The following is a 12,102-nucleotide window of genomic DNA, read 5'->3' on the forward strand; positions in this document are numbered from 1 at the left end:
CATCTGTAAAAGCTTCTTATGAACATATTTATTAGAAGAGTAAATTGACTAACTACTCCAGGGAACAGTTACATTTTAGGGATTCATTTCTAATTTCATGCATGGAACTTTTACATTAAATTGTATATACTACTTAGGGAAAATCACAGCTGTTCCTTTGAGTTATAAAAGGAGGGTAGAGACCAACTGGACATGGAACAACAGACTGGTTCCAAATCGGAAAAATAATACATCAAGGCTGTATATTGTCACCCTGCTTATTTAACTTACGTGCAGAGTGTATCATGCAAAATGTTGTAGGGGCATGCAGAATCCTGGGGCACTAAGAATGACTTCTCTCTCCCCAGTCCATCCTCCAAAATCACATGAAAAGTTCTCTTACAGGAGAGAAAAAAAAAAAAAAAACACCACTTCTAAAGTTGAGACAAAATGAAAACTTTCCTTAGAAAGGCCACAGAAAGCTAGAAAAATGGTACAGATGAACTTACTTGTAGGACAGGAACAGACATAGAAAAAGGGCATGTGGGCATTGTGAGGGAAGGAGAAAGTGAAAGTGAAAGTCACTCGGTCATGTCCGACTCTGCAACCTCATGGACTATGCTGTCCATGGGATTTTCCAGGCCAGAATACTGGAGTGGGCAGCCTTTCCCTTCTCCAGGGGATCTTCCCAACCCAGGGATCGAATCCAGGTCTCCCTCATGGCGGGCGGATTCTTTACCAGCCGAGCCACAAGGGAAGCCCGGGGGAAGGAGAGGGTGGGATGAATCGGGAGATTGGGACTGACGTATATACACCACTCTGTGTACAACAGACAGCTAGTGGGCAGCTGCTGAGCAGCACAGGGATTCAACTGTGCCCCGCGCTGACCTATAGGGGAGGTGGGGGTGGGAAGGAGGTCCACGAGGGAGGAGATGGATGCATACATGTAGCTGATTCACCTCCTTGTACAGCAGAAATGAACAACAACCTTGTAAGGCAACTGTATTCCAATTTTTAAAAAAGGCCACACAGACATCAAACTCATTCATTCAACTCTTCCTTCATCCACCCTCCCAGCACCATGTCTATGAAGCAGAGGCCATGTGTTGGGGGCCTGGGGAGGCAGATATGCCAGGAAAGAGCTCAGAGCCTCATGGAAAGGGCAGACATTGACAACTCACTGAGATGACACCAGGAGTGGGGACAAGCCCAACGGGTAGGGAGTAGAGGGGAAGAGCACGTGAAATGTGAATCCGGTGCCTTCCCATGGGATGGAGGTGACACCAAGGAGGGAGGGTAGCAGAGGGAGTGAAGGCAGGCCCTGCAGCAGAGGTGCTGGCTGTCCCAGCAGCCAGGCCCTTTCCTCCCTCCCCCAGAGCCTGGGTTTTGTTTGGTTCTTAAACCCCACCTCATGTGACACGTGGCTCAGAGGCCAACCCTGATTAGCTTGAATCCCTTGCCAATGATGGCTTAACAAGGGACTTGGGACCCAGTCCTGCTGATGATCCTGAGCAGACAACAGCTGTGAGACAACCAGGAGAGAATTTCTCTGGTGAAACTTCAGGAGCGGGGAGTCTCTCTCTTCTTCTGTAGGACATCGTTGTAACTGCTGGAAATCTGGCAGCCATTCTGCAACCACGTGGAAAATGAAATTCCACAGGACCACCGTGGCAGAAATGAAATCTGCTCTTTGATGTCATTTCTGAGTCATTCTACAAGCGCCCTACCTTAGGATTACTTTCCTGTGAAATTAGAAATTTTCCTTGTCTTTTATGGCTTACTGAGTTTTGTGCTACTTGCAGCCAAAAGTATCCTTGGTGGAAGGTGGCCCTTTCCCCAGGCCTCCTCATCTTTACCAGTTCATCTGTTAAAGACTCAAGCTGAGTTCCCAAGGGCCATGCACTGAGCCTCCCTGTTATTTTTCCCCAGCTCTACTCACGAAAATAAAAATAATTTTCTAGCCTATGAATTAAACATCACGGCTGCCGGCTGAAAGATTTTAGCAACAGCCTTTTGCTGGCAAGAGAAGCAGGATCCCAACATGTTCTAAAAGAAGCTACAAGGAGGCAAGAGAGGAGGAGGGGACACCAAGGGGAAGAGGCCATTAGAAGGACGACGAAAGAGTTGACAAATCCCACTTGTCCAGTTTCTCTGACCTGTCAGTCTATGGCCCAACTTAACGGAGTGTTTTCTCTGAGTTCAACCCAGACGGGTCACCCGGAGGCCTTATCAAAAGGCAGGTATTGATTCAGTAGGTCGGGGATGGGATCTGAGAGTCTTTCTAACACACTCCCAGGTGATGATGCTGCTGCTGATTGGTGGACCACAGCCTGCTGGGACTTACAGAGCCCTTCAGCCTTTAACCGGCTTCCCAGCTGGCGCTAGTGGTAAAGAACCTGTCTGCTAATGTAGGCGACAAAACAGACGCGGGTTGGATCCCTGGGTTGGGAAGATCCCCTGGAGGAGAGCACTGCAACTCACTCCAGTATTCTTGCCTGGAGAATCCCATGGACAGGAGCCTAGTGGGCTACAGTCCATAGGGATGCAAAGAATGGAATATGACCAAAAGGACTTAGCATGTAAGCATCAGCCTTTAACAGCAGGCTGCAGAAATGGGGAGCAGGACGTAGGAAGGAGGATAGTGAGAACTAGCCGTTTAAACTCAGGTTCCAGGGAGAAAGGGAGGTCAGATGACCCCCACACACACCTGTACCTTTGAGAGAAAGAGGAAAGAGAGCAGACGAGCACAAGAGGAGAAGAGCGCCCTGGGTCTGGAATGCCAGTGCTATTATACCCTTGGGGGCACATCAGTAGTCTAGTCTTGGCACAATACCCCCGAGTCTGTGAGATCAAAGGCCCAGCTGAGACATTATTTCTAGCTCTCCCTGAGAGAGCCTAAGAGGGAGGCACCCAGCCCCACTGCACACTCGCTCTAAGGTGTCTGCCTTAGGGTCTTTCCTGAAAACCTTCGGGCTCACTCATCCCACCAGCATGTGACTGGTCTAGAAATTATGTGCTCAGAACCACTGGCGTATGTGATGGGTGAGCAGAGGTGAGAGGCAAGTAGAGGATAAGGGCAGCCGCTCTGCAAGCCTGATCGCCTCCCAGTCCCGCTGGTCCTACTGACTGCCTGCCCTGGATCTGGGCCCTGATCACCTTCAACCCTCTGAATCTTCAGGTCCTGGACTGGCCCTGCTCCGGCTCTTCTCTCTCCCCTGGGGACCTCTGTCCTGTGGCTGCAATGCCATCTCACCTGAACCCCTCAGCAGGGGTCTCCAGCCAGGCTCAGTTCAGCCACCTCCTCCTCTCGCTTGTTGTTTAGTCACTAAGTCGTGTCCAACTCTTTTGCAACCCCATGGACTGTAACCCGCCAGGCTCCTCTGTCCATGGGATTGCCCAGGCAAGTATACCGCAGTGGGTTGCCAGTTCTTTCTCCAGGGATCAAACCTGCATCTCCTGCATTGGCAGGTGGGTTCTTTACCACTGAGCCCCCTGCGAAGTCCCCTCCTCAAGGGCACCTTCCTGACTCCTCCAGGCTGGTGCTCTGCAGCTAAGGCTGCCTTGGTGGTTCTCACCTCTCTGTCTCCCCAACCGGCCTTAAGTGCCATGAAGTCAGGGAGGGATGGCGCGGGTGCCTGGCAAGTCATGGGTGATAATAAGCGTAACTGAATACGGAGCAGGGAATTAAATGCACCAGCTGTGCCTCAGAAACACCCAAATGCCTTAAAATAATAATAATAAAACAGTCAGGGCCTCCCTCCTAGAGATTCCAATTCATTAAGTCCAGGTGGGGGCCCAGGCTTCTGAATACTATAAAGGACATCCAAGTGATTCTGATGTTTTGACAATAGTTGAAATGGAAAAAGGAAAAAAATGAATGAATTCGTGGGTGAATGAGTGCTTGACTGCATGTGCAACTGTGAGGATCTCTCCCGTGGCTTGCTCACACTCAGAGTGAACAAACTATGGGCATTTACAAGGGAGGAGAATGGGTCTCTGCTGTGGTGGCCACCAGCCCATTGCCAGGGGAAACGAATCAGAAACCAACTGCTTTATCCATGACCAGGGCTTTCTGACAACCAGGGTCGGGGGTCAGGGGTAGTGTGGAGGCTGGAACAAGTCCTAACCACCAAGGAGGAGCTGAAGGAAGGGAAGGAGTGAAGGGAAGTAGCAAGGGTCAAGCTCTTTACTGTCTTGTTTCATTTCACTCCAGCTGCGAACTGACGCTGGCAGAGCTGTCATCCTCACAGGGCAACTGGGGACACCGAAGCTGGAGAGGGTGACTGATCTGCCCAAGACTGTACCTGGGAGGCTAGGCTTTGAACTCAGACACTCAGACTGCAATACCCATACTCTCAATCCCAGGATGGTGCCACTTCCACAGAAACGGGACACGTCACAGCAGAGGGATGGGGAGACTGACATCACAGAAGACAGGACATCAAAATAGATGCTCAACAAGAAGAATGCCAGCCAAAGATAATGGTGCCCTTTTTAGAAAATTTCTGGTGGCTCAGATGGTAAATAATCTGCCTGTAATGCAGGAGCCTGGGGTTCAACCCCTGAGTTGGGAAGATCCCTGGGAGAAGGGAATGGCTACCCACACCAGTATTCTTGCCTGGAGAATGTCATGGACAGAGGAGCCTGGGGGGCAACAGTCCATGGGGTCACAAAGAGTCAGACACGACTGAGCGACTAACACTTTCACATTGTGTCACCGTTCTGTAAATTTATCACTGGCTTTTTAAAGCAATTATTATAATTTTCTACAATACACAAGTCAGGACAAGATGAGAACTAAATGTTATACAGGAAAGGTCGTAATGTTTTATTCGGATTTAAACATTGTGCATTATATTGGAGCCACAAGAACTCCAGGTCCCAGAGAGACAGACACTGAAGCCCTGTGAGTTTCCTGAGGCCGCCCCCGCGGTGGGGGTTAGAAGCAGTAGAGAGAACTCCTTACCCTGCGGCTCCTCTTTGACATTTGCCCTGATGCTTAAAGGAACTTCCAGCTCAGTATTATCATCTCTATTTCAGAGACCAGGAACCCAAGGCTCACACACTGGAAAGAGACTTGCCTGAAGCTGACCTAAGAGGCAAAGCTGGGTTCTCAGCCCTGGTTCCTACTCTGCAGAGGGACTTCACATTTTAGGATCACAGTGCAGTTGGCAGTGACCTTGACCAGTTTTAGAAGAAAAAAAGAACCGAGTTAATAATGTTAATCTCAACCTATATTTATACTTGTTGAGACTATGAAGCCAATAAAAGCACACTCCATTCTCTCAGGTTTCTCTGTACTCCACCCAGCCTGGGGAGCGGCCCTTAGTGCTTGCCTGGTTATTAAAAATGGAAGAGTTGCAACAATGGGCTGGGAATTACAGACTTTAAAGGGAAGTCTCATCGATGTTTTTCAGTTTTTTAGTAGTTTGAACATTAAAGTTTTGTTTTTTTAAAAAGATGACTCAAGAAGACAAATGTGGGAAAAATTCAACCCTGAGAACCTAAGACATTTAGAGAAATGATTAAGCCCTGTTTTTACAGCAATTGCAACTGGCTCCACTCAAAAAGCCCCAAAGAAAACACTAGAGACCAGGTGAACAAAAAGGTACTTACTTACAAAATAGTGACTTTTTAGAGGAAAAGGGGAGGAAGAGAGGATGAAAGAGAAGGGGATGGGGGAGAGAGAAGGAACAGGGCTATTTGTGTTCATTTCTCTTTGGAGACTTTGAGAAAGAACCGTTGTTTCCCAAACCAAAGCAATCTTTTCCATGCAAGAGGCAACGAAGGACACGTTGTATGCCAGCTTTGTAGAACTGATTGTGCTGCAAGAGGGCCTTTTTTTCCCTCTACTAAAGAAAACAAAGCCAGTATCAGGACCAGGAATAATAAGGGGAGCTAACAATTACTGGACATCAATCAAGGGCCAGCCACTGTGCCAAGTAATTTACACCTATTATCGAATTTATTTCTCGCAACCTCATGAGCAAGAAGTACGGATCTATCCATTTTACAGGTGAGAAAGCTGAGGTCTGGAGATGTTCATTTGTCCCATCAGGCTATGCAGTTGGTGAACAAGTAGACGAGCAGGGATTCACATTGAGAGCTGTTTCTCTTTTGAGCTGTGGGCTTCCCTGGTGGCTCGGAGGGTAAAGTGTCTGCCTGCAATGCGGGAGACCCTGGTTCCATCCCTGGGTTGGGAAGATCCTCTGGAGAAGGAAATGGAAACCCACTCCGGTACTCTTGCCTGGAAGATCCCGTGGATGGAGAAGCCTGTAGGCTACAGTCTATGGTAGGCTACAATCTATGGGGTCTCAAAGAGTCTGACTGAATGACTTCACTTTCACTTTCACCCTAGAAAATCCGGAGATGAAACAGAAGTCCAAGGCCACGCATTCTTGGAGCTCTTCAACAATATCAAGGATTTGACAGAAAAAAAAGAAGCACAGCTCAACAAAGACGTTAGGACCATCGAAGGTGTGGATTCAGGCTACCCAATGTCTGACAGAAAATAGCTCACCCTTGGGCAGCTCACAGGATTGGACAGAATTTGACTGGTGGACCAGCAGGTTCCAAACCCCTGCCTATCCTGACCCAAGCTCCTGCCAGACTGCCTTCCACCTCTGCCACATCTCAGCTTCCTCCCATAGGCTGGATTCTAGCAACCAAAAGAGCACCAGAGAATCCTGTATCTACTTCAGCAATGGACACATTTGGCCTGGGGCAAGACGGAAGGCTGAGAGCTGAAGAACTGATGCTTTCAAACTGTGATCCTGGTGAAGGCTCTTGAGAGTCCCGTGGACTGCAAGGAAATCAAACCAGCCAATCCTAAAGGAAATCAACCCCGAATATTCATTGGAAGAACTGATGCCGAAGCTGAAGTTCCAACACTTTGGCCACCTGATGCGAAGAGCCAACTCATTGGAAAAGACCCTGATGCTGAGAAAGATTGAAGGCAGGAGGAGAAGGGGGCAGCAGAGGATGAGATGGTTGGATGGCATCACCGACTCAATGGACATGAATTTGAGCAAACTCTGGGAGATGGTGGAGGACAGAAGAGCCTGGAGTGCTGCAATCCATGGGGTCGCAAAGAATTGGACACGACTTAGCAACTGAACAACAACAAGAACTGCAAGATGCAAAGGAGCACGGAAGATGACTTGTTTCGCATGCCTGATCCTCTCATTGAGGTAGTCATGATGTCACCAAAGCATATTTAGGGGACTCGAATGACTTTCAAGGGAAACCAGCAAAGTTCCTCATGTTTCTGGAGACCAATGGCCAGAATGCCTAGACACAAGGCAAAGCTTGCTGGGAAAAAGCACTAGGACTTTGGCCTTGAATCATGACCGCTGCACCTCACTCCCTTATTCTACTCATCTTGGGAGACAGGGCATGAACTAACTGCCCCTTTGGTCAAAAATCCTCAAAGCAGGCCCATTTGTGAGCTCGAACCTTCAGGTGAAGATTTTTCCTTCAGTTGGAGTTCATATTCTGCCCTTGAAACTCATAAACTCATCCCTTAGGACCTGTGGGCTCCAAGAGCGTTCCATTCTGACAGCCTGCCCACTCAGAAAACTGTAAGGATAAGAAGAGTAAACAACTTGCTCTGGCCCCAAGGAGAGTCATAAAAAGGCGGGGGATGAGGCAATGGAGGAGGTTTGGACTGAACAACTTGATGAGATCTTTCATGGATGACATTTCACCGCCAAGCAAATTACTCTCCCCACACTGCACACCTAACACATCCTTTGCTGGGTACGCTGCATGGATGCCTCCTGTTTCCAGGGCAACCATACCTGGGGTGGAGGGTGGCAAGCAATGGATGGGCTGGCTAAGCCTTATTGCCTTGACAACCCAGGTCCCTGAAGTGGATGAACAACCCACTGGTGCATGAGCTCAGCCCTAACACTAGACAGAGCCAGTGGGAGTGAGGATGGAAAAGGCATCCAGTGGGGAGAAATCTGTAGCTCAAGGCACAAGGGTTTTCAACAAAAATAATCCTGATCAACAGTCCTCCAGGAGACCTTTAACCATCAGCACACCGATCTTGGCTGTCTCTCTCCCTCACTTCTTCTCTCACAAGATACCCATCAGATAACATTCACTTATTTGGAATGTTTCTAAGTCACAAGTTTGGATCTTGAAGCTACAACATCCACCATTGTCTGTTCTTTTTGGGGGGCGGAGGGGAGGGAGCAGGGGTGGGAAGGGCAATGAAGCCCAGGTGGGGAGAGAATCAAGATTCGGGGAATGGAGCTGAAAGCAGAAGACTCTGCAGGGAGGCAGAAGGATGGGCCTGGCAGCATCACCCATAAGGTGGATCCCAGACTCCTGCAGTGTGTTGACTTCTCCAGGGAGCCGGAGGAGTCTGGGGCCAGGATGCCATCTTCGGGCCAAGGTCTTTCAGAACAAAGATTCTGCCTCCACCACCATGAGTGGCCGGGAAAGGGCAGAGGTGACTTGGCAAACCTGGAGAGGAGGCCTTGTCCTTGTGGCTCCTGGGGGAAGGCCAAAACCAGGGGGTGGGTGGCTGTAATGGTGGAGTCTGTGGGCCTGTGGAGCTCCAGGCATGTAAGACAATATTTTAAGTGCTCACTTCTCCCTGAGCTCTCTCTGACACTGCAGCTATTAAGACTAAGCCCTAATCTCCTGGTGCCAGGAGGGCTCTGAAGTCCAAAGGCACAGTCCTGCCCCTGGTGGGGGAGGGACGGAGAGAGGAGGGGTGCAGAGGGAGCCGCTCTAGGGGATACAGGGCAATAAGAGCTTTGGTTGGCTGGTGGAGGAAGTGTGTCTAGGAAGCAATGGCTGAGCATCTTACGATCTAATCATCTAGAGGTAAAGGAAGAAGGAAGATAGGAGAATGAAACCAATACATAACAAAAAAGATGGAGAAAAGGACACTGAATTGAGGAAGTGTACTGACTTTTGGAGAGGTTACTCAAAGCTTTCAGGGGACTTTCAAAGGCTTCACAGATTCCCAAAGACCCCTGCCCCTCCCAACATTCCTCAACCCTGCTCAGCCACACACCCTCCCCAAGAGGCACCCACCCATCTTCTGGAAGGGTCTGCTTGCAAGAGCACAGACCACAGAGTTTCAAGGGAAAGGTTAAAACCCACTGGCCCCATTCTGAACCCAGGCACTTGGAGCTGGCACTATGCCAAGTCGGAAGCTTTGCCAAAAGAGGTCTTGATATTTTCTCCCTTCCTCTTCCCCTCTGGAAATAAAAGGAGGTTATGTTTCTCCTGCTCCCCTGTTCCTTTCAGGAGACCTGAAAGGGCTTTTCGAATTACTTCACCAGATTCTCAACCCAGGATACCAAAGCCCTCGGAGCCTTTTTGTCCCGGCTAAGGTGGCCACTATAGTGACTGAGGCCAAAACCGGTTACTAGGGAAGGGGGTTTGGAAGCGGTTCTGAGTCAGCCACTGGAGTCATGCAGGGCAGGCTCTGAAGCCCCCCCACCCCCAGCCCCGTCCCCGGCCCCAGGAGCTGGGGAGGGGTTAGAGGGGCAGTGGGCTCCGGGGTTCCCTCCCATGCTGGCAGGGGTGGGGGTGCTAGGAAAGTGGGTGGCGCGAGGGAGCGCTACAGGTGACAGACTGGCACCTGGTCAGAAGGGGACAGGCCTGGAAGCGTCTACACAGCCACCTCGGAGCTTTGTGCTGGGCCAGAGCTCGCCGAGAAACTTCTGGGACCGGAAAACTGCAACTGGGCACAAGAGATCCCGGAGAGGGCAGGGACAGGGGCCTTACAGGCGCAGGAAGGGAACTGGCTTCTTCCATCTCCTGCGCGAAAATCAACGCTGAACCTGCGCCTGTGGTCTCTCCAACCCCCGCTACAACTCCCTTTCTAGTCCTTCACTCGGCCTCTAGGTCCGTGGCCCATGGAGGAGACTGAGACGCCGAAAGGCGGCCGATAGGAGCGCCCCTGGGACGCGCAGGGGCTACACAGTCACCACGCTGGTCTCCCCGCCCTGGAGCCCGGGCTTGGCATCCCCCTTCGCGCGCCTCTGCGCCGCAGGACCCCGAGTCCCTCTCGCTCTCCATCCAGGGGTCGCCAAAGGAGCCTACTCAAGGAGACAGCGGAGGGGGCAGAAGTTGAAAATATCTGGATAGAAATACCTTCCCGTCCCAAAGGCCGGACAACTACAGGCCTGGGAGCGGGGGGCGGCGGGGAGGAGCGGGGGGAGCAGGAGAGAAGGCGAACCGAGAGCCGCGGGGGCTCCACACGGCCCGCAGCCAGAGACGGCCCGCAGCCAGAGGCGACCCGCGATCTCGCGCGCCCGGGCGCCGCCGGCCTCACCGCGCCTCAGTGCCCGGGGGCGCAGGGGGGCGCGGGCAGGACTACTCACCCCAGAGCAGAGTGAGCGGCTGGGCTTTGGGGATGAGCACCAGGGAGTACACGGCCGCCAAGTGGAGCAGACTCATCAGGAACACGTTCCTCCAGACGATGTCCTGCCGGTGCCCGCGCGCGCCGGGCCTCTCCCGGCCGCCGCCGCCGCCGCCGCCGCCCTCCGAGCCCTCGACCCCGACCCCCGCACGGATCTCCTCCTTGGCGCTGCGGAAGGGGACCTTCTCCGCGTCCACGGCCGGGCCTGGCATGGCTGGGGAGACCTGGGCGCCCGCGGCAGTGGCAGCGAGCCGGCGATCTCCGGGGCGCGGAGCTCTCCGGTGGGGGCGGCGGCTTCTGCCTTCTTTTGAGGGGATTGGGTGGGGGGGATCTCCGGCACCTCCTGTCCCCGCCTTCCCGGCCCTTCTCTGCTTCCTTCTCGCTTCTTCAGGCGTTCAGCGTGGCCTAAGGATGCCAATCTTGGTGCCCGGCATCTGTTGCTGGCGCATCACCCGCTCGGCTGCCGGAGAAGAACTCGGCGGCGGCGAGAAGAGGGGGCGAGCGCGCGGGGAGGGAGGGGGCGCCGGGGGAGGGGAGGGGGTGTGGAAAGAGCCGAGAGCGCGGCGGGGGAGGGACTGCTCGGAGGGAGCGGGGAAGAAAGACCTGCATAGCTACAGCCAATCAGGGTCGCCCTTGCGGCTCTTAAAGAGAAAGGCGCCCCCTCGGCCGCGGCTGCCCGGGCTCCCCGGGGCCGGACGGGGCAGTCCGCAGGGCAGTGGGCAGCCTCCGCCGGGGGCGGGGCGCGGGGGAGTGGGTCGAGGGGGCTGTGGCTGCAAGGTCAGGGAGCCCGCAGAGCCTCCACACCACTTGTGCGCTGCTGAGGTGGTTTCTCCAGTTCCCCGAAATACCTTTCCCTATTGAAAAAGACTTCTTTTTCCCCCCCATCTTTGAAGCTACAGGCTGGAGAATTCGCAATCTTGTTCCCAAATCGCAGCGCAAGTTAAGGCCAGATCTGGGATGACGATCAGAAGTTCCTGTGTCTCCCGGCTCCTATGGCTCTGGGGCCTGTGTGGAGGGGATGGAGGCAGCCGCTCGCTCTGTTCTTATTTGAACAACTGCAGCCAGGCACACAGTAGGTGCTCAGATAGCGCCTGTCAGATGATAAATGATCAAGGGGCCGGTTAGTGTTCAGTCGAGCCCGGCCCACTTGCGCGGCGCCTCAGCCTCGCAGCTGTTCGTGGCAAATTCTCCTCTAGCCAGTCGGCTTCTGGACTGTCTTAGCCTTGAAGTCAGCCCCCGTTGAGAATGGGGCTTTAGGAAAAAAAAAAATCACGCAGAACGTTCCAAGGCAAATGAACCTAAGAAAAAAATCTTGTCTGCTCATTCCCCCTAAGGCAGATAATTTAGAGCTCCTCGGAGAGCATCCTGATGGCACAGGAGTACAGAGAAGGGGCAGCTGGCTGTGCCCAGAACAGCCGTGGCTGCACCTGCAGTGAGCAGAAGGAGACAGGCCTAGGTATGGAAGCCAGGGGCCCTGAATGCTAATTCTTACTCACTGTGACCCCACTCAGTCCCCTAGGGACGAATTTCCTTGTTGTTGTTCAGTTGCTCAGTCATGTCCCACTCTTTTTTCGACCCCATGGACACCAGGCTCATCTGTCCTCCATTATCTGCTGGAGTTTACTCAAATTCATGTCCATTGAGTCAATGATGCCATCTAACCATCTAATCTTTGCTCTTCTTTCCAGCTGGCTAATTCTATAAATGTGAGTTTGAAAGGACACTATTATGTTGAC

At 52.4% G+C, this 12,102-nt stretch overlaps 1 protein-coding gene across 1 annotated transcript in view; it reads right to left on the reverse strand.

Annotated features, from left to right (window-relative positions):
- Positions 1-10,578, reverse strand: part of SCD5 (stearoyl-CoA desaturase 5) — a 172,655-nt gene extending 162,077 nt beyond the window's left edge. The window contains exon 1 of the mRNA XM_068975285.1: positions 10,329-10,578. Within this exon, the coding sequence (XP_068831386.1) occupies positions 10,329-10,578 (250 nt within the window). The remainder of the gene's footprint in view (positions 1-10,328) is intronic.
- Positions 10,579-12,102: the final 1,524 nt, after the last annotated feature.

This window comes from Capricornis sumatraensis, chromosome 7 (genome assembly GCF_032405125.1).
Source record: "Capricornis sumatraensis isolate serow.1 chromosome 7, serow.2, whole genome shotgun sequence".
Taxonomy (NCBI): domain Eukaryota; kingdom Metazoa; phylum Chordata; class Mammalia; order Artiodactyla; family Bovidae; genus Capricornis; species Capricornis sumatraensis.